At 38.5% G+C, this 27,061-nt stretch overlaps 1 protein-coding gene across 3 annotated transcripts; it reads left to right on the top strand.

Annotated features, from left to right (window-relative positions):
- Positions 1-1,595: 1,595 nt before the first annotated feature.
- Positions 1,596-26,726, top strand: CCK (cholecystokinin). Of its 3 annotated transcripts, none has more exons than XM_077491549.1 (3): positions 1,596-1,743; positions 5,476-5,730; positions 26,275-26,726. In XM_077491549.1, the coding sequence occupies exons 1-3, from the start codon at positions 1,638-1,640 to the stop codon at positions 26,409-26,411; spliced, it is 498 nt and encodes a 165-aa protein (XP_077347675.1). In that variant the 5' UTR covers positions 1,596-1,637; the 3' UTR covers positions 26,412-26,726. The 3 variants fall into 3 exon arrangements, with proteins under 3 accessions (XP_077347675.1, XP_077347674.1, XP_077347676.1); XM_077491548.1 differs by having other exon boundaries at positions 1,602-1,743; positions 26,272-26,726; XM_077491550.1 differs by lacking the exon at positions 1,596-1,743 and adding an exon at positions 2,038-2,144 and having other exon boundaries at positions 26,272-26,726.
- The last annotated feature ends 335 nt before the right edge of the window (positions 26,727-27,061 follow it).

The raw sequence follows: 27,061 nt of genomic DNA on the forward strand, positions 1-27,061 counted from the left end.
ACAGGACATCTACTGACGATAGTTATTTTAGATAAGACATGTCCTCTACTGAGGACAGGTATTTTAGATAGGAGCACTGTACTGTAAATAGGAGGAGATAGGAGGACAGGTATGGTAGATAGAAGGACAGATACTGAGGATGGGTGTTATAGACAGAACAGGTACTCTACATAGAAGGACAGATACAGAGGATGGGTGCTATAGACAGAACAGGTACTCTACATAGAAGGACAGATACTGAGGATGGGTGTTATAGACAGAACAGGTACTCCACATATAAGGACAGATACTGAGGATGGGTGTTATAGACAGAACAGGTACTCCACATAGAAGGACAGATACTGAGGATGGGTGTTATAGACAGAACAGGTACTCCACATAGAAGGACAGATACTGAGGATGGGTGTTATAGACAGAACAGGTACTCCACATAGAAGGACAGATACTGAGGATGGGTGTTATAGACAGAACAGGTACTCCACATAGAAGGACAGATACTGAGGATGGGTGTTATAGACAGAACAGGTACTCTACATTGAAGGACAGATACTGAGGATGGGTGTTATAGAAAGAACAGGTACTCCACATAGAAGGACAGATACTGAGGATGGGTGTTATAGACAGAACAGGTACTCTACATTGAAGGACAGATACTGAGGATGGGTGTTATAGACAGAACAGGTACACCACATAGAAGGACAGATACTGAGGATGGGTGTTATAGACAGAACAGGTACTCCACATAGAAGGACAGATACTGAGGATGGGTGTTACAGACAGAACAGGTACTCTACATTGAAGGACAGATACTGAGGATGGGTGTTATAGAAAGAACAGGTACTCCACATAGAAGGACAGATACTGAGGATGGGTGTTATAGACAGAACAGGTACTCTACATTGAAGGACAGATACTGAGGATGGGTGTTATAGAAAGAACAGGTACTCCACATAGAAGGACAGATACTGAGGATGGGTGTTATAGACAAAACAGGTACTCTACATTGAAGGACAAATATTGAGGATGGGTGTTATAGACAGAACAGGTACTCTACCAGTCTACATAGAAGGACAGATACTGAGGACCGGTATTTTAGATATAACATGTTCTAAGGACGTGTTTTAGATAAGGGCACTGTACTAAAGATAGGAGGACAGATACTGGGGACAGGCAGACATCCTGGATAAGTTTAAGTAGTTGCCTTTTGTGAAATGACAGGAAGACAGGAATGACAGATTCATTGGTCTATATTAGTACTAAAGAGAGACAGGTGAGCTGGTACTGTTGGTCGACACATATTGTACAGACACTAAAGACACCCAGACTAATAGATATACTGTATAATGCATGTAATTCAGACCGGGTAGCTGTATGTACACATTTAAATAAGGGATGTGTATATGTATATCATATAGTACTTTGATGATAGTTGTTTACATATTTATATAGTACATCTATTTCCCAGACAGGTCATTATATGCTAGGAAAAGGGTATATGAATGCATTAGATCTGTAGAGCTGAGATTAAACCATGTCAGGTCTGGGATGATAATAAGGGTATAGTTTATATAGAATATAGTATAGTGATCTGTATTCTAGCACTGTGTGATCATCGGAGAGGAGTCGTTAATGAATGAATGGCCATGCGGTACATGGTATGGAGCGATGTGGTCTCTGAACTGTCATTGAGGAGGAGGATGAAGATGATGAGAAGTGTCATCTCAGGATGGCTGCCCAGTGCATGTAAATAGGACATGATGTGTGTTTACCGGAGAGAAGAAAGTGAAATAAACAGATAATAAAAGAGAGAGCCCAGCACAGTGACGGGCGATCTGTGGACTCCGATTTGCTCAAAGTGAAATGAATTTCTTATGACCTGATGCCATCCAGTTGAACATGTGGTGATCCCTCGTTTGCGTCAGCTTGTGCAAACAGATGACAGTCAGGGCGACTATAAAAGCGACAGTTTGGGCATTAGGCGCACAGTACCTCCTGAGCACTGCCCTCTCCTGCCTGCCTCTAGGAAAGCACCTCCTGCCTGAAAGGTAAGCAGCATCTCCTCTGATTACTCCACATGGGCTTCCATCATAACTTCTCACACCGATCTATCCAGGCGGACAGACAGACAGACTATCGTGTGAAAGGTAAAGTGTGGACTGATCGCCCGACTCTGACTCCGGACTCATCCTTTGCAGGAAAGTACTTTACAAAGCACAGATCTGATCGTGCTGACACTGACACAGGACAGGGATGACAGATCCGGACTGCACATGGTCCTTGCTTCTTCTTGGTGATTCTCAGGACAGACACTCTGAAGCTCATTAATACTTTTTATATTCTACTGTAATAGATTCTCAAGGATCTGATCGTGCTGAGACTGACACAGGACGGGGATGACAGATCAGGACTGCTTTTGGTCCTTGCTTCCCCTTGGTAATGTTGAGATAAGGCGTCTTGTAGCTCCTTAATTGTTTCTAACATCTGCTATAATGAATTATCAGAGATCCGCTGGTTCAGAGTGACAAAGGACAGGGATGACAGATCAGGACTGCATTTGATATTTGCTCCCGCTTCATGATGCTGAGGACAGACAACTTGCAGCTCCTTAATACTTTCCAACATCTGCTATAACAGACTATCAGAGATCTGATCCTGTACAGTGGCACAGGACAGGGATGACAGATCAGGGCTGTCTTTGATACTTAATTCCCTTTGGTGATGCTGCAGGGAGACACCTTGGAGTTGCTTAATACCTGATAACATTTGTTATAACATAGATCTACTGGCGCAGAGTGACACAGGACAGGGATGAAAAATTAGGACTGTACTAGATTCTTACTTTCCCTTAGTGACACTAAGGACAGACACCTTGCGGCTCCTTAATACTTCTTTTATATGTTCTCAATAATAAACTATTGGAGATCTGCTCATGCAAAGTGACATAGGACAGGAATGACAGATCAGGGCTGCATTTGATATTGTCTTCCCCTTGATGATGCTGAGGACAGAAAACTTGCAGCTCCCTAATACTTTCTAACATCTACTATAATAGTTTATGAGAGATCTGCTGGTTAAGTGAGACAAAGGACAGAGGTGACAGATCAGGGCTGGCTTTGGATCCTTGTTTCCTCTTTGTGATGTGGAGAACAGACATTTTTCAGCTCATTAAAACATTCCAAAACCCTCTGAAAATCATTTATGGTCATGCATTTTGGCTGTGTATGTTGTGTTTGCTTGGAAAAGTTTAATAAACGTTATTCTTGATTGAAAAAAATAATAATTCTACAGGCATACCCCACTTTTCAGTACACAATGAGGTTTATTTACTAAAGCTGGAAAGTGCAAAATCAGGCTCACTTCTGCATAGAAACCAATGAGCTTCCAGGTTTTATTACCAAAGCTTAATTGAACAAGCTGGGGTTAGGAGCTCATTGGTTTCTATGCAGAAGTGAGCCTGATTTTGCACTTTCCAGCTTTAGTAAATAATCCCCATTGTGTACTTAAAAGTGGGATATGCCTGTACTATCTGTTATAACAGACTATCAGAGATCTGCTCCTGCAGAGAGAAACAAGATAGGGATGGCAGATCAGGACTGCTTTTGGTTCTTGCTTCCCCTTGGTGATGCTGAGTAGACACACCTTGCAGCTCCCTATTACTCTAACACCATGGTACCTTCTAATAAGAATTCTCATCCTCCTCTACAGCTGTAAAATTTTGCTGCATGTTAGAAAGCGAGTTGCACTGACAGCTCCATGTACAGCAAAAGAAAAAGAAAATGACAGCACAGGGGCTGATTTCATAAAACAGGTGGAAAGGAAATGGTAGTAAAAGTGGAATTGTTGCCCAGAGTAAGCAATCACCTATCCTTACCTTAGAATTCTAACTCTTTCTATGCTCTTTTCTCCAGTTCAAATGAATTAGCCCCTGCTGGATTTCATTACTGTCTTTAAACACGTGTTTAGTTTACATAATACATAATAAATGTATTTTTTTTTTTTTTAGTTTATATAATATATAATAAATATATATTTGTTTAGTGTACATAATAAATGTACACATTTTCTGTTTATTAATATACAGTTGTTTAGTTTACATTAGACATAATACATAATAAACATGCCTTTTTTGTTTGTTTTTTTGGTTTTTTTTTGTTGAAATAATATATACATTTATTTACATTATACATGCTTTCTAATATACTGTATATACAATATATATATATATATATATATATATATATATATATATATATATATATATATATATATATATATATATATATATAGATAGATAGATAGATAGATAGATATAGCTATAGATAGATAGATATATAGGTATATATAGATATACAATTTTACATATATATATATATATATATATATATATATATACACTATTTTTTTAGTTGCATAAAACATAATACATATACATTTGTTTAGTTTACATGATACATGATATGAATACATTTCAAATTCTTGGACAATAATGCTAACTTTAGGTTATCAAATTATAGAGAAATATATATTCAGTTTAATGTCAAGTGTCTACACTTTTTGGATGCACTATAGAACTACAAGCATGTTTTGACAGCAGAACATTGTTACCTGAATTAATTCAGCTGGAAACTATTTTTATGCAGGCAGTAACATGATTTCAGAAATCAGCTAAGCTTTATCATGATATGATGGAAATAGCTCAAAGTTAACATATTGAGGTCACTGGGAAGTATACCATGATAGTGGTCATCCACACTCTCCATTTCTTTGTACATATCACAAACTTGGCGCTTGCCATGTATCTTCCCCATGACAAAGTAAAATCATGGTTTCAGATATTCAGGAAAAATGTATTTATTCACTTATTTATTTATTATCAGTATTTATAATGGACTAACAGTTTATGCAACTCTTTACATATTTTCCGTTTACATCTGTCCCTGCCTTCAAGTCACTTTGAATTTAAGGTCCATATCTCATATCATGCATACATATAGTAGAGCCAATTTAGACAGGAGCCAATTAACCTACTTTTCAAGTTGTGAAAAAGAAACATATACAAACAGACTTCTTAGCCATACTATTAGTTGTAACTAATAAATACAAATATCTGTTGTCAGCTGTATATTACTGTAGATTTGTACTTCTGTGCCATAATGATATATGACCCCCTTACCATATTGTGTGTTAACTCTATTGTTCCAGAATTCTATTGTCATAATTTACTTACGATTCATTATCATCTTAACACAATGTTTTTTTGATCTAGTGTATGCTTACAGTGTTTTGTAGGGTGCAAATTTAATGTGACTTTTTGAGAGTTTTTCTGAATAATGCAAATCTTTAAAGTTTGGGTTACTGATTCTCAAGCAACAAATACTGATGTGTTAAATCACGTAGATATGTTCTAAAATATATTATGTAATTATGTTGATAATTAAACCAAGTAACAAGAAATGTATTTCAATTCTCCTTTAGCAATGTACAGTGGAATATGCATCTGTGTACTACTTGCTGTGCTGTCTGCAAGCTCCACGGGACAGCAAACAGCGGGCTCTATGAATGAAGACCCTGGGGCTCGCGAAATAGAACAGCAGAACATATTACAGCACCCACGACATATCCGTGCCTCCTCTTCAGCCCAATTAAAGCCCTTTCAGCGCATTGACGGAAATAGTGACCAAAAAGCTGTTATTGGAGCAATGTTGGCTAAATATCTGCAGACCAGAAAAGGTAAGATGGGACTTTTTGTATCATATTCCACAGATTTACCTAACTCACACTATATTTTCATGTTAAAAGAGGTTTTCCTTCAGTGGCCCAAATGAGCATAAGATCACCAAATCAAGCACAAAGATGTAGCACTATTTTTTGTCCTATTCAGTAGAAGTCATCTTTAATAAAAAAAAAGGTTAACTATCTGGTTCTATAGCTAGAACCCTTCAAAAAAGGAGGAAATACAAATACATATCACATACTATAATACCTAACCTTTTTGGTTATGCATTGGTCTAAAGCAGCCTTTCTCAACCTTTTCAACACAGAGGGACCATTTTAATAACTTTACGGTTTTAGGGAACCCCTGCTACATTAGTGTGATAGTGGGAAGAATGCTCCCTACACTTGTGGACATTGGGAAGAATTACTCCCTTACAGATAGCTAAAAAGCTCAGTGGTGTCAGTGGGCACTTATCTGAGAGGTATAAAATTGCCCATTGCTCAAGGAACCCCTAACAACCTCTGGAGGAATCCTAGTTGAGAAAATCTGGTCTAAAGGCTCCAGTAGAAGCTTATTTCAGTAAGTCCTTGTACACATGGTCTGAGATTCCGACGGAATGTGTCCTATCGGACCGTTTTGTCGAATATTCCGACTGTGTGTGGTCTCCATCGGACTGTTTCCGTCGGAATATCCAACGGACCAACTTTTCCAACTTGGCGGTAAAATTTTCCAACAAAATGCTCCGATCGGACATACTCCGATCATGTGTAGCCTACTCCGACGGACAAAGTGCCACGCATGCTCAGATCAAATTCCTAGACCAAAGCTATTGGCTACTAGCCTGAACGTAGTCCCGTCGTAACGAAATAACGTCATCACGTTATGTACAATCGGATTTTCCTACAACTTTGTCCGACCATGTGTATGCAACATCACTTCCGGACCTCTTCTGGGAATTAATCCGTCGGAATTACTCAGACGGATTTGGTTGTCGGAATCTCCGACCGTGTGTACAAGGGCTAAGGGGTGTCTGTTTTTTTCTTTTGGTATGCCAGTCAGTAAAATTCTATTTTGCACCATGCCAATTTCCATGACTATTTCCGAGATAATGCAGGAGAACTGTATCATAAATAAGCCATATTAATATCAGCTAGAGAGCTACTTACTAATTACAGTTGGTTGGTGTACATGTGCAATGTTCAAATACAGTATTTTTGACAAAAGTTGTTAATTTAAAGACCAAACATGATTTTGGGTCATTTACACTTTTAGTCTTAACTATTAAGGTACGTACAATAATACATACAAACATGTAGCACATAAGAAAGATGAACTATTTAAACATTAATATACAGTAGCTCTGTGAAAACTCTGTCCGTTATAACCAGTGGACAGAGAAACCAATTAGCCAGACTAAAGAAGCTCATTTATTTGGTCTATAGGGCTGTACAACTTACACAATGGGTGCTACAACAGATTAACAGACTACAACAGACTAAGGGATTTTTATTATAGCAGAATATATATACAAATTTACAGCAGAAAGACTCTTTCAGTGGCCCCATTCAATGTATTGACCCTTGTAGTTGTCTCCCATGTCATTTCTTCATTCCTTGGAACGTGAAGGTCATTAGATGATTTTTGGATTGACAGCTTTCTCTCAAAAAATACCATAAAACTAAATTTTTCCATGGTAAAAAAGAGGCAAAATGTGTTATATGTTTATTTATATGGCAGTCACATAATTTAGCCACTTTTCTGAGTGTGTATTGAGGAAAAATGTGTGACTGTATGGCAAATAAGGAACCCATCAAAACTTACCTTCAGGCTATGCCTTCAGATAAAATGAATGTCAAAACATACAAGTAAACGTGGACAAAGCTCCATCAATTTCTGTTCATTTTTAACTGCTGTTTGGATGTATAGCTGGACTGCCGTTATGAAAAACTACTTCACCAGTAAGATATCCCTGCCATAGTTCCTGACATTGTTCCTGTCCGACTTGAAATTTCAGTGATCCCACCTACCATGTTTCAGCAACTCCTGTTGCATTCTTCATAAAATAAAATAAATCCAGCAGGTAGCATGAGACCCCCCTTCCCTTATAATGGCCACAAATGGTGGGCAGACTAGAGAAGTCAAGCATTAATATCTCACCAACAGAGTCCCTGAAAGATAACATAAATAGATTTTACAAATGTTTACATTTTCAGCATTATCGAAAACTGACATTTTTTTTTTGGATGAACTTATATTTTGAGTCATTGTCCTAGGACCTAGATGACTAAGGACATTTATGTACTGTAGATTTTTTAAGGATCCTGACATTAAAAGTATGGACCTGTAGATGCAGATATGCAGAAATCTAACACTTTTTCATTAAGAGGAGCCTGCATCTCCATCTTTCTAAACACATACAAGCACAGGTTTGCTTTGTGCCTCTATCCTCTTGAATTCTATATACTACTTAACTTTCTAATATCGAAAATTTCCTTTGCCATTAAGTAGACAGAACTATTTTTGCACTCTGTCTTTTATGAAGCAAAAAATAATAATAAAAAATCCAACCCAACTTGGAACATCCTCCCTTATTAACAATACAGCTAATTCATTTCTTGAATATTTTTTCAGGTGTATTAACTAGCCATCTTTATTCAGTTTTACTGTTAGATCTAGACTTAATAGATCTTAAACTCTTAATTTCACCTCATCATTTCCATTTTAAGCCCACTAATCTTAGTGGCTGTGATAGAAGGAAGTCAACTGTGTCATCCCTTTAACCTAGAGCTGGTCTCAATTGTTCCTGGGAATTTACATAGATATGCCAGATGACCAAAGTTTGCTAATTAGCCTTCTCTGTTTGGATGTGTCTTTACAGGCATATGCATTCATATATAATGCTGAAATACTTCATTTTTTTTCCTTTCTTCCTATCCCCTCTAATAAGCAGCAGCTCTACTTTAGGCTTTTCTTGAATGGCCAAATTTCTAACCTTATCACAAGCGTTATGCCTGGAAACCATGCAAATATTTCCATTACTTGCACTAGCAACCTTTTTGTTAGTCTCTGTTGCAAACATCATCTAAAACCTTTTTAGGTTTTTTTCTTCCCTGCCACAGACCAAAATAACTAATCCACTCACCAGTTTCTTGTTTATATTTTTCAACAACCCAAGAACTTTATCCCAAGTTATCACAATGGATGCAGCACTAAACAGATTTTGAGACATTGGAGTTGATATACTAAGGGCAAATACACTGTTTACAAGGGAATTTTCCTACCGCCATGCTTATTTAGGCTTGGAAAAGGGGCAGAGCCCCAAAACGCGTCACCTAACAACATTTCCAGAAGCACTTCTTTTCCCAAGGCCACCCAGGAAACTAAGGACGTTGCATTCTTGGCAACTCTTAGCAGTTCCTGCATTGCAGATGCTATTGCTGGCTGACCTTTCATTGCTGATCCTAACCACTGGCCATGGATTGTTATGCTTAATTCTGCTGAATCCCTTTGTCTCTTACGTGCTTTCCAAATATCACTCTACTCTAAGTGTTTTAGGAAATATACTATTAAAATTGATTATTGCACAAGGTTTGTGCCCTATGTTCTTTCTTTCTTTCTCAACTGATGGATCTCTCTGATCACCAGGATCTAAAGGACCAAATGCATTTTCCAATCCATTCTCCAGCTTTGGATTTATCTGTGAACTTTTTGCAAACTGATAATTCACTTGATATGTTTATATACTGCTATGCCCTGCTATTCTTGTATTTTTTTTATATAATAACTATGTCAGGCTAAAGATAAAAAAAAAGTTTATAATAAAAAAGCAGTGAATTTTCTTCCACTTTTCTAAATAGGCCCCTTGTCAAGGTCAAGGACCAGGCTTGGGTCCCAGTGGTTGTAGCAGTAGAGAGGCTTAAAAATAATCAGCTGGAAATATAGAAGCATATCCCCCTAGCGGATGACACAGGCTCACCTGAGGCACAAGGTTTAAGCACTAACTATTCTTCAACAGAGCTCTGAATGGTTGAGATGCGTTTTGCTGCATGCTTATGACAGGTCATGGCCCTCTGGATTGACTAGTGGGCAAACAGTGTCAGGTGACAGATCAAAAAGGTAGGGAAGAAGCAGAATCTTAGTCAAACTGAAAGGTCAGTAACAAGTAGTAGCTAGACGGGATCAGATGGAAGTGTAGTCAATGAACAAAGCAAGGGTTGATAATAAGTGGTAGCAAAGTAAAGGACAGCAGCCATCAGCAGGTATGCAAGGAACAAGATATCAGCTGGAAAGAGCACAATAATCTGGCAAACAGAAAGTACAGAGACATGGCTGAAATCAAGTAGTTCATGTGAGGAGCAAAGGCTTCAAGGTTCACCAGAAACAAGATACAAGGCAAGACAGGGGATCCAAATGATCTGGTAGGGAGCTGCCCAGCATCTGGCACAGTAAGCAAAGCTACAGCCAGTCACCGCGGAGGTCCCATGTTCAGATCTGAACTTGACATGCTTATTTGCATGTTATGTCCTATCTTCAGCAGTTGATATTCTTTCCTTCAATACTGCCTATCGTACCACTCCTATGCCACTTTTTACACTTCTAAAACTCATGCTTATGGTGGCAGTGATCTCAGAAAACTATTTAACAATGTGCATAAAGCTCCCAGGGCAAAGGATGTCCTAAAGCCCATTACCCCCCCCCCCCCCCCCACCCACACACACACACACACACACACACGCACTTACTCCGAGCTAACTGATTGCTGCCTGTAAAAAAGTTTAATGTAATTTTTACTTATTTAAAGCCATGGTCATATGATTCTCCAGGCCCGATTGTTCTCTCCATCTTTGGGTGCCCATGTCACTGCATGGGTGATGTGGACACTTCCTATTGGCAGTTTAGTGGTGGGGATCTCTCAGGATCCAGAGGAAAAGTGATATCAACACAAAGGGAGTGTTGGGAACTGGCCAGCCTGAGCATGTCTACAGCATTGTCCTAGCAGTCTCCTGCACCTGGAAATAGCAACAACGTGGGATCCAGACAGCAGAGTTAACTGAGTTTGCTTCTGAAGGTAAGAAAAAAATACATGCTGGAGGAGTTAGAGGGGAGTGGGAGAGAAGAGAAGATGGTGGTTTATATTTTGCCCCGGAATGGACTTTATCTAACAACTAAAAACTCATATAAGCTTTAGTTAATGTCATTTCAAAACTTCTTTCAAACATTTTAAAAAGACAGTTTTTATTAAAAGAATGGCTACTGATCCTACCATGAAGATCCTTAGTCATGCACTTCCTGTTGTAGAGTGGCACCATCTCCTAATTGTGCTTTTGTGCTGTGATCCTGTCACAAGCACACTGATGGAGAGTCAAAACAGCCTTGCCAAAAAACCTTGCACTACTAAAACGGGTCCTGAGCAATGACGAGCAACTGATGCTTCAGTAAGTGCATGTAGGCAGGAATTGAAAGACTACAGGTCTAAAGGAGGCTGGAGGGGAGCAGTAGCACCAAGATGCCAAAACAAAGCATAAACAAAATGTGGAAATAGTATTTTATGATTTACCATCTAAATGCCATCCAATTAAGGGTTTGATCAACTTATAAATGGACCGTTGAGTGCAGAATATGGAAGCTACTACTGTTGACTTGTTTTATAGATGCGGGTCCTAGGCCTGTCATCCTAGCCATAACCTGGGCAGACATGGGGCCAGTCAATACGTTACGACATAGTGAATCTAGGATCAGAAAGATAGGCATGAAGTGTTCACTTTTAAAAGCAAGTCAGTGATGGCAAATCCTAAATTTCATTTTATCACTAAATGTCACATAATGACATTGTTTCTAAATATGTCCCTTAGTGTACCCCTCCATTTGGTAACTTCTTTTTGAATTTTGGTATGCAGCCATAAAATGTGATGAACATACAAGGAAGCACAAGTAGACTGATTATTCATTTATTGTGAATGTTCTTCGTTAAAGCATGTCATTAAAATAAGATGAGGTTTAGTAGAAGTTACAGAATTCATTGTTAATTCATGCTCAATTCCTTAGTGGTCAAAGTCATCAGAGGAGAAATGGTGAGGATGGAGATATTGTGCATACTGATACTGTTTTTGATTCAAAGATTGTTTCATTGTGAAAATGTATTAATTATCAGAAATGAGTAGATGTGCTATTGCTCGAGGAGACAAGTGAAAAAATGCCATTTTTACTGCCTAACTAGTTTTGTTTAAAGGTACTGTTTTTTTTTAAATGAAAGTCAAATATTTTTCATGGGAGACTATGAGGGCTTTTAGCAAGAAATATTAATTACATTATTTTTTTTCACCCCTACTCAACTTATTTTTTCATAGAAGGCAGCATCAGTCTAATTCCATTTTAAATGCATCCTTGAAAAATGAAGACATATGTTCAGAAAATGTAAACATTCAGTAAATTATATGTGATAAAGTTGATATAATACCTCACCATAGTGCTGTACAAACTTCTATAGAAGATTTTCCGTAATGTATGTTTTCCATTCATGCAGCAATCCAACTTCAAATCAAAGGACAATGTATTAAAGGTTGACTTTGTTTATTTAAATATATAATCTAAATATCAGCTTAACAGCAGTTCAACAAATCTACATATTAGTCTATATTAGTATATAAAACATATTAGTATATAAAACATTCATCGCACAAATGTCAGAAGCATTCATGCAAGCTGAATAAAATGTTACCGTAATTTTGCCCGTGCTGCCAATGCCATGCCCTCCAGTGGCCACAATGGGGTATAGTTTTCTAAAATACCTCAATCAGAAAACTATACTGAATTTTGGCCATTGGGTGGAACTGATGATAGAGGGATTAATCTCATAAAAATCACAGTAATATTTCATTCAGCTTGCACAAATGCTTCTGACATTAGTACAGCTAATGTTTTTTAATCCCCTAAATAGTTTTAATATTGATGCCTTCCATATTCCGAGAGTAACCTGCAATTCATATGGACTTCATTAACCTCTCATGACTAGAAGGGATTTAAAGTGGTATTAAACCCAAAACCAAAAAAAGTACTATATTGCAGGTTACATGCACATTGCAGGCTTTTTTAGGTATTTTTCCTTGTTTTCACCTGGTGATATGGGCAGTAACACACCACCTGTATTAGAGTGCCGGCACTCTAGATGAAGGGGCACCTATAGACAGCAGCATTGCCATGTGAGGGAAAGGGCATTTTAGATGTGCTAGCAGATTTAGATACACTAGCAAATTGAAGCTGAACTCCAGGAAACGTGTTATGAGCAGGTATCCTTTTGGGATAATTTTTTTACATAAATAAATAAAAGATGATCATTCTAAGCCCTCCTGACAGTGGTAAATGGTTTGTCTCATACCACTAACTGCTATATCTGTAGGACAGCATATCCTTTTAAAAAGAAATAGACTTACTGGCTGGATCATCTGTTAAAAAAGAAAGAAAGAAAGCCTTAAAAATAAAACAAATGCGGTCATCACATCTAATAATTGGTAAGCTGCAATATAATACATGTTTGCCTTTGAGTTTAATACAACCTAGATGCCCAGACCAAATGTGTCAGTATTAGTTGGTTTACTTGACAATAGTGCTTAGATACATAAATATTTTTTACACTACTGTTTCTCTTAAGGCCGCGTACACACGCGGGGACTGTTCGCCCAACTTTGTCCGTCAAACAGTTTCGGCAAACAGTCCGCTCAAAATTAGCATGGACGGACATGGCCACACACGACGGACGAACAGTTTGCTGAAACCGTGCGCGATGACGTGAACGGCACGTACGATGGGACGAAAAATACGACGTCCTATACACTGCATTATAACTTTCGGCGTGAAAATCCTTTCTGAGCATGCGCGCAACTTTGTTTGACGAACAAGCCTACACACGCGGGGACTGTCCGCTGAAACAAGGTTTCAGCGGACAGTTTTTCGGAATTTCCGAAAAACCTTGTTCAGCGGACTGTTCGCTGAAACTGTCCGCTGAAAGCCCACACACGAGCGGACTGTCCGCTGAAACTTGGTTTCAGCGGACAGTTTCAGCGAACAGTCCCCGCGTGTGTACGCGGCCTAACAGTTTGAAATCATGTTTCTACTTTTTATTAATATTTTAATTTACTGAATTGCACAGGTGCACCTGCAGCATGCCTGCTTCAGCAAGGCACATAGACAATTGAAGCCAGAAGGTTTGTTTGTAAACAAACATATGTGATCACAATGATTGGCTATCATGATGATCAGTGTGGTTTCCAATCATTGGTGTAGACCAGCAGCTGTTAACACACTATCAGATTTTCTGCTGATTTTTTCCTTCAGATTTACCAAAACCCTATAATATGAGGTCAAACCTTAGGAGTTTAAATTTGTATGCAATCAGGCAGGCCCTTACACTACATGGTTTTGGTAAATCTGAAGACAACAATCAGCAGGAAATCTGATAGTGTGTATGGGGCTTTAGTGATAGCACAGCCTTCTAACTAGGAGTGCACACACATACACATTTCTTGTTGTAAACCAGAAGGTAGGTTAATGTTCTCTTCGCACAGGGAAAAGTGCTGAGGAATGTTTAACAGATTGTGGGTATCTATGTATTGATCTGTATAGAAAAGTGATCAGCACTCAGCTTTTGAGTTAAAAGTGTTGTAAATGTTTGTTTTTTATTTTCTAAATAGGCTCCTTTAAGCTAGTGCATTGTTGGTTCACTTACCTTTTTCTTCAATTTCCCTTCTAAATGTTTTTTTTCTTTGTTTTCTTTGTCTGAATTCCTGTTCCTCCTCAGTAAGCTGTTCAGTAAGCTGTTCTGGCTGACCAAACACCGCTCAGATGATGGTGTGAAGTTTACTGAGGAGAAACAGGAAGTGAGAAATTCATACAAAGAAAAAAACATTTAGAAGGGAAATCGAAGGAAAGGGTAAGTGAACCAACAATGCACTAGCTTAAAGGAACCTATTTAGAAAATAAAAAACAAAGCTTTACAACCCCTTTAACCACTGGAAAAAACCCAGATGTGTCTAGTTGCCTTCCTCACTATATCCACTACAAATATTAATATATGTTCTTTAACAGAGATTAACCAACCTTTAATGCAGTTGAGCAATCTCTAGTCTGTAGTGTGTGGAATGCAGATTAAATAATAGTTTCCTTGTATCCATGTGCCTTCTGGCATTTACTAACTTACACAGACAGCACTTTTTTTCTAGTGTTTAGGAAGCCTAGTTCAATCAAATGATTATGCTCTATTTACCTGCAAGGATTGAAAATCCTGCATTGCTACAACGAGAATAAAGCTGGGTTCACACTAGAGAACGGAGTGGCTCAGAGCAGTCATGCATGACATGAATAGTGGAAGAATGGAAATCTATTAGTTATTCTCATTCTTCGTACACGGACTTTCCAGCAGACTAGGTCCGACGGTCTTCCCGATGGACTTTCGGCGGCGTTCCGATGGACTTTCTGAATGAACGGACCTAGCCACACACAATCACACCAAAGTCCGACGGATTCGACGTGATGACGTACAACCGGACTAGAATAAGGAAGTTCATAGTCAATAGCTGCCCTAGCGTCGGTTTTCATCTGTTGGACTAGCATACAGACGAGCGGATTTCTCTATAGGAACTGGGTCCGGCGGAGTTCGAGGGGAAACATTTGAAACATGTTCTATTTCTAAAGTCTGTCAGACTTTTGGACAGCAAAGGTCCAATGGAGCCCACACACGATCAAATTGTCTGATGGATTTGTTCCGTCGGACCTTTGCTGATGAAAAGTCCGGTCGTGTGTACGTGGCATAAGACTGGGTTCACACTGCCACACAGAGCGGCTCACAGCAGGGGTCTAGGGCGTCCCTGTTCAACGTTTCAGGTCCAATTTTTGTCCGAATTCAAACTTGATACAGACCAGAAGATGCAAAGGACTTCTGTGCAGCTCGCACCGGAGCCACTCCAGAGATTTGTGAACTGGCTTCATAGAGAGCCGTTCACAATCTCCTGACATGCAAATTGGATGTGGTGAAATCTGCACCCAATTCGCAATAGTGTGAACCCAGCCTTAAGGTGGGTACACACTACATTTTTTTTTTCTGTGCAATCCTCTGGAGCCGCTGTACTAACCATGCAAGGTTAGTTCAGCAATCTAGCCTCTGAGCGCTTATATATTTTGACAGGGGAGGCCCCCGCCAGAACACTCTGATCAGCACTGCCATTGGCTGAGAACACTGATCGGGAGTTGGCTGGCTGCTGGTTTTACGGCATGCACGTCCGACAAAAGCCGGCCAAACAGCCACTTTCTGATGATGTTGCAGACGTCACGTCTTGGTCCCTGGCTTCTGGTTCTGATACTCGGCAAGTGGAATGCATGCCAGCCCTTGAGCATGATCAGGGCGGCAGTGGTTCCCTTCTACTTTGAATGTGGGCTATCCGAAGTGACGGGGAGGCACATACAAATATAAGCAAGCATTTTTATACTTTTTACTAAGTTTTAATAAACTGTATCACACTATTGGTCTCCTTTCTTCTCTCATTTCAATGCAATTTTATTGTGGAGAGGAGGAGTTATTCTTGATCCATTTTAGAGGGAAAATAAACAGGATCCATGACCCAACTACTAAGCGCAAATTGACCCATTTTCTAGTTAAAGGGGTCATGGTTTTCTGGTCAGTAGGAATTCCTACTGCACACTTTGGGGTGTTTTTGGATGTGCTAACGCTGGTGATGGTCTCCCACATCTTGTTTTATTGAAGATTTAATATTTAAAGACTATAAGAACTGTTTTAAAGGAAATGTTTTACCACTTTGGATTATGTTCTTGATTTAGCACTTTATGAATCATGTCACTATAATATATATTTTTTTATATTACTGCGATTTATGTCATTTCATGTTGTCAATCATTTGCAAAGCTAAAGGCTAGGGAAATAGCGGCTCCTCCCACACACTTTTTTTTATCACTCATAGTATAGCCCACCTCAACTCCTATCCTTCTGTGTAAATTTACTATGGTAGTGATACCAACTTTCTGAGATGGGAATGAGGGACACCTAAAAATGTGTAGGCGTAGGACACACACCCTGCCTTTCCCCCCTTAAAGGAGAATCGTACAAAAAAAGTGATTGGTTAAACCCACAAATGCTTTTTTACCACTACTATTCCTTTATATTGGCCTTTGGAATTTACAAATACAGCAATTTAGAAATTGGATGAAAGGTTTAGCACTGGGAAAACAGTTTTTGATAAAAACATAGTACATTTTTTATAAAATATAAAGATTAGACCAAAATGAGGGACAAACAAGGAGAGAAGAGAGACAGAGGGACTTTGTTCCAAATGAAGGGAAGTCACTCAAAATCAGGGACAGCTGGGAGTTATGGTTATATAATGTATATACTTGACCTCTCAGTTCCTGCATTTCCTGGGCCAAATAAACTAAAGCAAAAGCAGCAAATGAATTCAGCGTCCTCATTTATTAAATTTATTCCTGTGGCACATCTTAGTACCCAAAAGAAACAAGCTATTCAATGTGAGATATCCTTATTGCTAATTAATTATGACAGATATTAAGTTGACACCCCTGACAACTTATGGATTCTATGTACACAGGCTTTTCCTCGAGGCTTAATAAGAAAGACAGGGACTAAAAAATCTAGGCGCTGGTAATGAAAAAAACAGTTGAGACACAATCTTTAAGTTAAATACATGATATATTAAAGTACGTAACAGATAATTACTCACAATGAGTATTGTTTATACCAGTGATTCTCAACCAGGGTTCCTCCAAAGGTTGCTATTGGTTCCTTCAGAATTGGGCAATTTCTGCCTCTCAGATAAGTTCCCACTGACTCCATTGATCTTTTTAGCTATCTGTAAGGAGGTAATTTTCCCAATGACCACAAGTGTAAGGAACATTCTTCCCACTGACCATCACATTAATGTATCATGAGTTGTAGATTTCTAGTTTTTAGCAGGGGTTCCCTGAGACCAGAGAACTATTTCAAGGGTTCCTCTGTGTTGAAAAGGTTGAGAAAGGCTAGTTTATACAATTAAACATAGTATCTACAGTAGGTCTATGATGGTCAGCTAAAGAATACAAGGATTAGATCTTATAAATAACATTAGTGGCTATAAGTAGCTGGATTTAGAGGTTTGATTGGTTTTGTTTCAGGTTTGATGTAGATTTTTTGCTAGCATATATTTATTCTGCAGCAAACAAATGTGATTACTTGTACAGTGATGAAAAGCTCTCACCATGAAATTTAAGGAATTTATAGTGTTTTCCATATTTTATCTTCAGGTGTAAAGTATAACTTTTTAAATTAATTCATTTTTTTCCAGGTATATATGAAATATTGCATATATCTCATTGCTATTTTTTTGAAGCCAGAAGGTGAAAGTTCTTTATTGTCTCTAGTAGTTGATTTACATCTTGATTACAGCCCTAATAGCAGTATCTCAAATTATACGTGCAGCTGGATGAGCCATAATGCCTTAAGAGCAGCCATAAAGTGCAGAGCTAGTGCTGGGCTCTCTTAGCAGACAGCCCAGCATCACCTGCACACACTTCAGGATTTAAAAAAAAAATATTTGCTTTGTAAGCGTTTCTGCATTTGAGTAAACATCATGAATAATACCCAAAATGCTTGTATGTGTGAATTGTCAGTTTATTTTGTTGCCATTCTGAGGACAAATGTAACACATAATCCTAAAACAAGCCATAGCTGATGCAATTTTCTTTCCTGCAACCACGGGTTGCAGGAAAAAAAAATGTTCACTTTCCCCATCAACACAGTCAGTGTTGATAGAAATTCTTTCAGCAGTCATATTGTGCTCTGCCGATGTTTAGCCTTCCCTGTCAGCCAAACACAATAATCACCGCTAGCAGGTAAAGCTGTAAGTGCATGCAAAAAAAATCCAACAGGCTGGTTGATCGACTTCAGTACAACCAGCCTCACCATAGATGGATATTATCTTGGCTGGTCCCTGCTGAACTGGCCAAAATTCAATTCATCTATTGATGGCTTACAGTGGTTGTAAACCCACAAAAAAAACTGCAAGACAAAGGCATAATGAACTAGTATGCCTAGCATACTAGCTCATTTTTAAATACTTACCTTAGATCGAAGCCTCCACAGCAGTCACAGCACACCCCTGTGGCAGGCAAGATGTCTCTTGGAGTTATTTCCGGGTATTGCAGGCTCCAGAGCTGTGATTGGCCGAAAAATTGCGATTACATCACTCCCGTGCATTTGTGCGGGAGCCGCCGGGAAAGGCACAGCAGCTGAAGAAACTGCACAAGAAAGCCGTTTCTTCAGTACACATGTGCCGATGACGTCAGCACATGCTGATACAGTAAATATCTCCTAAACGGTGCAAGTTTAGGAGATATTAACGGTACCTACAACCACTTTAAGAGGAACCTAAGAACATTCAATCAGAAGAGCTAAAGAACATTTGACCAATAGAGACAATAGCCCAACACTATACACTAAGAACATTTGACCAGAAGAAAAGATAATACAAGGGATACTTCTGCACTGTGTACAAAGTGTATGGAGATTCCTGCACTGCCAGTGCCACTGACAGTGTAATGAATCAGCTCCTGCAAAGGGTGAACTGCTATACAGAATTGAAACAATGTTGCTGAAGCAAAACTCTTTACCGAACTCAAACCCTTTCAAAGATGAGCAGCAGTTCACCTATGGTAAAGTGAGGAGTTTTGCCTCCATTTTGTGTAGCAGTTCACCCCCTACATTAGGTAATTCATTACATTGTTGGTGGTGAGAACCGGAATGTTCATACACTTTGTGCATGGTGCTAAGTTCTCCCTAATATTATTTCCCCTTCTGGTCGAAAGCTCCTACCCTATAGTATTAAGCTATTTTCTCTATTGGTTACAAATTCTTTAACTCTTCAGATTGAATGTTCTTAAGGCTTTTTTTTCCTCCGAGGATCACTTGTTAGGAAATTATACATTTGCTTTGTGAAAGGCAATAAATAGAAACTACTTAAAAAATACATTTAATGATGTATTAATGACTACGGAGCTGTAATCATTTATGTAATTTTTATATGCCTGGAATTCAGATTTAGTGTTTGAAAAAATAATGCTTGTTATTATTTTTCATGTCTATTATTTTTTTATGTCAAGTAGCATTCATCCCCTAAGTAAACTTCTAGTTGTGATGGTAATGACTAAGCGCTAATATTTGCGCAAAACACGTCTACCTTTTTGTCCCCTGCTCCATCTGTCAACTACTCATATGAAGCTTCAATAAAAGGACTTTTGGAAGTGCAGCCGTCCAGAATCATTTTCTTATATAAGCTTCTAGTCATGTGGTTAAACTGCTCCAGAGCCTCCAAAAATTTGGAGCTAACTGAAATGCATGTGCAAAGCTTTTTGTTGTAAAACTACAACAGTTTTACCACTGCAGTAAATGAACACAACAGGGTAATTGTAGTGTTGCTTATTACATTGATCGCAGCAGTGAATTACATATGGGACCAAAGTCATAAACTGTATAGAAGGCTGATGGATTTTCTTAATCCATTTAACTTCTTATTCCATTTTCCTAATCCATTTAACTGGTATAGTTTGTTGCTTTGAATTTAAAATACCTAACTAAATATTGTCCAAGGTGTATAAGTAATTGGCAAATATAATACAGTATAGGTAATGCCAACAGTGAAAATTTAAAATATAAACATAGCCATTTAGTGAATTTGAGAGGTTTACACAACAGATGCTGAATTTATTTTGTCCAGAAACTACAGCAGATGATAACGCTGGATTAACAGCAGGGAACATGCAACAAAAACATATTTTATTTATGCATGTCAAGTTCATTTAAGATACAGGGAGTTCCATGTTTGACATTGCCTAAAATAGTAGAGAGGCAAGGAAGTATACAGCTGCCAGAGAAGCAACTATTGTATCTTTGGATGCCAGTACACTACAGGTATTTTGCTTTTGCTCAATATTATATTTCAAGATCTCTTCAACAGTATGGAATATAATATTCATGCAAAATGTATTAATCGTGTAGAACAAATCTCATAAAGGCAAGGCATATGGGTGGGCAAGTCACCAGGAAGACCAACTTTACTTGATGTTTACCAATGCAAATACAGTTTGCTAGCTTGTTTATTTCCACTGTAAATTGTCTCTGATGTTCAAAATCCTTTAAAGCCTTTCCGGGCACCACTTATGTCAGCAGGACCCATTAAGAAATCACAAAACCGTTTTGCAGTGCTGGCTGGTCACTTGTATTTTCACCACTACAGTAGCAGATTGAGACCTTCAGAGAAGGGTATTCTTCAGTCTACCTGCCACTTATACTTATAGTCACCCAATATACAACAGTATGTCTGTGTAAGGTTAATTCTTCCTGTAGAATGTAATGTTTCAGTAGGCTTCCCTTTCTTTACATGGTTGTGTTATATATCACTGACAACAACAAGACTAATGGTACAACAGGCCTATGGTTGACAGATGCAGGCAGTACTTTCAAAAACTGATAAAACTGGCATTATTATGTGACACATTTCCATAATATTAATGGTAATCATTAACAATAGCATTATGGTATTTTTTTTATAATTATGTTCAAAACTAAAAAAAAGAGCCCCTACACTACAACATCATACTTACAATGCAGTATCAGCAGCCAAAGTTTTTGAAGGGTTATCCTGCCAGGAAAGGCTGAGTTGCTGTTTCTCATGCACCACATATGTGGATTGGTATCCATGGAGCATATGGGCTCTTGTGTTCTTTAACCAGGTTATATGCCCTTCACTGAAATCAGAGGGGACCTGAAAAAGTGTTCCACCAGTAAAAAAAAATTGCATAGTATGGGAGGGTCTTCTTGTGAGATTTTTCAGAGCTTTTCCAGAAGACCCAATGAAGTCAACTTCACCGAGGTGCCATTGGAAGAAGCTTGTTTGATTTAGAGTTTTTTTTTTTTTTTAATCTATTCATGCACTTTTACTTGGTGGATGGGAGTAAAAAAAAAAGAGACCTTTTATAATGATTTTCCTAAAAAAATGATTATTTTATCAGTAAAGGCTGAGTTCCTATTCCCTTATATGTGTGTTTGTGCTTTGGTTTGTGTGTATGATGCATTTGCTATTTGATTGGTTGGTATGCACTGTATTAATGAACAATACTTTTCATAAGAGCTTCTCTTGTACTCACTGTTTTATTTGCTTTTTGACTGCTGTCTTCATATATCATGAAACTCTCCTTGCTCAGGCAGAATCTGAATGTTTCTTTATTATTATTCTTTACAGGCACATGTTAGGATGTTAGGCACAGGGGACATATCCTAAACCACCACAGGTTCACTTGTAAACAAAGCCCATGTTGTATAAAAAAAGCATCTACTTACCTTTCTTTCAACATTTCCGGGCTCCCTCTGCACCATGCTATAGTTCCATTCACTGGAGGGGGGTAGGTAGAGCAGATATTCAACAAACCAAGAAGTGTTGAGCTGCAGGTAGGGAGCAGTGAAGAGCCTGATGAGGGCCTCCAGAAAGGTGAGTATACATGTTCTTCTTTTACAACGTGGGCTTTGTTTACAAGTGACCCTGTTATGGCATGCTCATTTTAACTCACAGAATCATGCTGCAAGGGAGTTTAGGTATGATTAACCAGTGGCAGCTAGTGGTATATTTTTTGGAGGGGATGGCAAACAATGTACCCACAGCTACCCCCCTCAGTCGGTTGGGTCATCAGAAAAAAACACCCCCCCAGTCGGTCGGTAACCAGCCCCACACTTACCCCATCTAGGTCGTGGGCAGTGCTCCCCTCTGCGTCTCCTCCCTCCAATAAAAGCCAATAGGATTGCTTCTCCTCTCAGCCAATTGGGTGATGGGTCTCAGGACCCACTTCCTGATTGGCCGGGAGGATAATCAGGAAGACAATGGAAAATATTAATTTGCTTTTTTCACACAAGTGGGTGAGCTCAGTGGGACCCTTTTTTGAGGCCTATTAGAGCCTCTGTCTCCAATCACATAGATTAGGGGGCGGTCGCATGGATTAGGGAGCAGTGCCCTTGCACCCTGTATGGATGGCCTGCCACTGCTAAGCACCAAGGCGTGAGGGCCTAATGTTCAAATTTGTCACTATTAAAACCGGCCACATATGTTACAGTCTAATTGTACAATATACTACATTAAAAAAAATTGAATATATGAAAATGTAAATGTGAGTAATTAGATAAGCTATAAAAAGTTCCATTATATCTAAGCAGATTGATTACATTGACTCTAAACAATATCCTTAAAAAATACTCATACATATCCATTAGTTAATGGCCTTTTGATATTTTTTTCATGAATAGTCCCTAGTCCATGTCAGGAGTGAGCAAGAGGCAAGAGGGGTTGGCTATGTTCTTACATGCAGTGGGACCATGGAGCAAAAACATAGCCACCCTCTAACAGAAGGTAAGATCACAGCAGCTAAAAAAAAAAAAAAGTTAAGAGCTAAGAATACAAACAATAGATTAAAAACAAAAAAGAATAGTTTATTGTCACTTTAAGCTTGTCATGCAACTTATTGACAACCTAAAGCTAAAAGATTGCACAAAAAAAGATTGTTCCATTTGGCCCAGTACAAAAGCTATTATTATCTAACCACAACTACAAGGATTAGAATGTTTCAACCTGATTGAAGTAATTACCATTATTTAAAAATCGTTTATTGTGTTCTTGTTTCTTCTATCAAAGTAGAACATCCTTGTAAAATGCATAATATAAATTATAAATACAATAGTAATTCTAAGTGAACCTGTCAGAATACTCGTTTGAAGTACAGCATCAATAGAAGCTTTATTTTTTAAACAGCAATTTATATTTTGTGATCTTTTGAGTCATATAGCAAAAGTGGACCTGCAGTCCAAGCTTTTTTTTATTATTTTAAATAAAGTAGAGAATAGTTTGAATCTTTGTTTTTTTTTTTTTTTTTTGTTTAAATCTTGTTGGGGATATTTCTATATTTCGTCAGTTTTCTTTTCTGTGCTGGAGACAGATGTGAGTAGAAATCTTTCCAAAGTGAAGGCAGATCACGTAGAAAGATGTTACTAAAATAGGTATTTCCATTGGAAGATTTCCCCTTGCCTCCTGTTCCATGGACAACTGTAAAATTCTGGGTCTCCTATCACTTTCTGTCTCTTCATTGCTCAGAAGGACAAATAGAGAGATGCCAGGTGGGCACAGTCAATGCTAAAAACCTAACATTTAACATAATGTCCCACAGCGCTGCTCAAAGTCAGTATTAGAAGGTGACTCCATGTGAATCTAAAATCAAAGAAATAGCCAGCACTCCTTCAAGACTTTGTATTAAAAACAGAGGTTTTATTTGTACAAGGTCTAGCTGATCCTACTACAAACAAAGGATTAGCTAGCTAGACATGAAATGGAAAAGGGAAAGATCCTGGAAGTTGCACATCTCTGCAAAACTCTTTAAGAAGGTGTATGACGACCTCAGTCTGGGCTCCATGCTGGTCACGTGACATTAACTTTACTTATGAATATAGTTATAATCCTTGAGGTATAGTACTATCTATTGTAAGGTTTTCGGATTTTTTTTTTTATTGCATAAAGGCTTTCCAGCTCTAAAGATGATGAATTAAAGTGTATATCTAGGGAAAACCTTTTTGTCATTGGTAAAGTAGGGAAAAGGTTAGACCCTATGTTAGGTTTTCTTGTTTTCTTTGTCCTCATTGAGGAGATTCACCTTCTCTATTTTATGGCCATTGTCAATGAGAAAGAAAGTGAGGTGAAATGCAACATTTTAGAGTTGTCTCCAGAAGAAAGAAGTCCAGTTGTCCAATCGGGACTGTTGGCGGATAGCTGTCTAACAGGGTAAATTCCCCTCACTTTGGGACATTTCCTCTAATTTCCTGTCGTATCTCTTGGACAGAAAGTAAATGGAAATGTTTTCAATGGTACTCAGAAAACAGACACATACCCTGATAGGGGGTTTAACCCTTCCCTACTCTATCCATATGTACACTTTAATCAATGTTTCATAGATTCATGGAAACATATGCTAATAAACAGTACTTGGTTTATAACTAGAAGCATATGCTTTGCAATGCGTAAAATTCCTGGTATATGTGTAAGCTTAGGCAGTAAAGCAATCAAAAGTGCAATAACTCATGTCAATCAGATTGTATTTTTTTAAACATAGGTCTGTAAAATGAGCAGTTTCTCTTCACCTTATTGAATAAACATGTCAAATTACAACATACTAATTATACCAAACACGTTGTGGTCTATGTGTAGAAAAATCGCCATTGTTAATTTCTCGCAAAGGCCCCCCAAATGAATGCTGTATTGTTGTAATATGATTATCTCTCGCATTTTTTTTTTTTTTTGATTGAAGTATTTCAGAAAAATACTTTATTATGGCCACTAGTTTGAGCTGACAATCACAGGAGATTATCATATTACAAACAATATGGCAATTGTTCTTGGTGCCTGTGCATATGCTTAAAGCAATTTTAAAGCCTTGTTTTTTTTCTAAAATAACAAACATGTCATACTAACTGCTCCCTGTGGTGGTTTTGCACAGCGCAGCCCAGACCCTCCTCTTCTCGGGTCCCCTGCCAACCCTCCTGGCTCCTCCTTCCTGTTGGGTACCTGCCACCTCTGATTGGCTCACTGGCTGTGATTTCTATGGGGGGGGGGGCTGATGCACTCAGAAGGTTTTTTACCTTCATGCATAGAATGCATGAAGGTGAAAAACCTTGTGCCTTTACAACCACTTCAAGACATCCTCACAGAAAGTTCTTTTTTACATAGATCCCTTAATTTGCCACTTTAAATATAGGGTCCTTTCACACGGGGCGGATCAGTTCTGATCCGCCCAGTGGATATCCGTATGCTCAGCGGGGATCACTCCGTCGATCCCCGATGAGCAGGAAGAGGACAGGTCCATCTCTGCACCCTGCGCAGGGACAGACCTGTCACAGCGCCGCTCTCCCCTATGGGAGATCGGATGATGACGGACCGCAGTGCCCGTCGTCACCCGATCCGATCCGCAGACGGATGGAAAAATAGCTTTTTCCTCCGTTACACTTTTTCGGATCGGATGTCAGCGGACATGTCACCGCTGACATCCGACGCTCCATAGAGCTCTATGGAGCACCCGTTCAGGTCCGCCTGAAAAACTGACAGGCGGGCCTGAACTGAACGTCAGTGTGAAAGGGGCCATACAGTTTACCAAAACCACTTTCATCCATGGATGATTGATGATAGGGTGAATAACCTGCTATTCCTTGTTACTTTGTTGGTGGCTCATTGCATTCTTAACAATGTACAATATAGGAACAATCCAAAACAGAAAGTGAGGACCAGTCCTAATCACTGTAGAAGGTGAGTGGAGCTAGAAATAGAGGTGCCGATATTTCCAACATAATTCCCAGTGTATTTAAAAAAAGACAAATTGACCTTTTAAATGTAACCAATATTAGTTGTTTGCAAGAGATACAGATAGTGTTTGATTAGTAGTAACTTGATTGATTGATTGATTGATATTTTGCTTTATAGCAGGTTCTTCTACTGGACGGTATGCTGTTCTGCCAAACAGACCCGTCATTGATCCCACCCACCGGATAAATGACAGAGATTACATGGGCTGGATGGATTTTGGCCGCCGTAGTGCTGAAGAATATGAATACTCTTCTTAAAAAAACCCTTACCTTTAAAGCAGACTCCATTTTCTGTACATACAAAATAAATTAATTTGTTGTCTTTACAAATCAGTGTTTTAAACATATATTTATTATGTACTTGTTGTAAATTTGTTTGTAAAACTAAACAATGAAATACACATATGCAGAATTTTCCAGAAAACATTATCTTCCTAATTTTGTCTTTTTTCAAGTGTTTCTTTCAGCTTCTTACCATGATACCAATATGCCATATTAAAAAATATTTCGTTTAAAATATCTTGTCAATCCAAGTTGCTAGGTATTACACAATAAACTGTAGATGAAAATCTGGCCATGTTCTACTAAATAATAATATAAGTCTTCATTTGCACCTCTAACGAACTTTTTTTTATACACCTAAGGCTGGCTATACACAAGTCTTTTTTTTTTTGTTCAATCAGTGGGTTGAACAAAAGAAAATGACTTAACTCCCCCATCCATGTCAAGTGTGGATGAGGGAATTGAGTCATTTTTTTTCTATCATAATATCGCTATTGTATCCTGACAGCAGGGAGATTTCTCCAATATTAGAATACACATATATCAGCACCGCCAGCTATAGTTGATCGAGAGGGAATTTTTCAACAAGTTGGATAGATAGACTTGTGTACAAGTAGCCTGCCATA

This window comes from Lithobates pipiens, unplaced genomic scaffold (assembly GCF_037356315.1).
Source record: "Lithobates pipiens isolate NorthernLeopardFrog02 unplaced genomic scaffold, aLitPip1_a1.2 Scaffold_19, whole genome shotgun sequence".
NCBI lineage: Eukaryota > Metazoa > Chordata > Amphibia > Anura > Ranidae > Lithobates > Lithobates pipiens.

Bases quoted from the DNA above. Each gene is read 5' to 3' on its own strand.
- CCK (XM_077491548.1), top strand. From the start codon at position 1,638: ATGGCCATGCGGTACATGGTATGGAGCGATGTGGTCTCTGAACTGTCA. The intron at 1,744-5,475 runs GTAAATAGGACA...ATTCTCCTTTAG, and splicing joins AGGATGGCTGCCCAGTGCAT to CAATGTACAGTGGAATATGC. The intron at 5,731-26,271 runs GTAAGATGGGAC...TTTGCTTTATAG, and splicing joins ATATCTGCAGACCAGAAAAG to CAGGTTCTTCTACTGGACGG.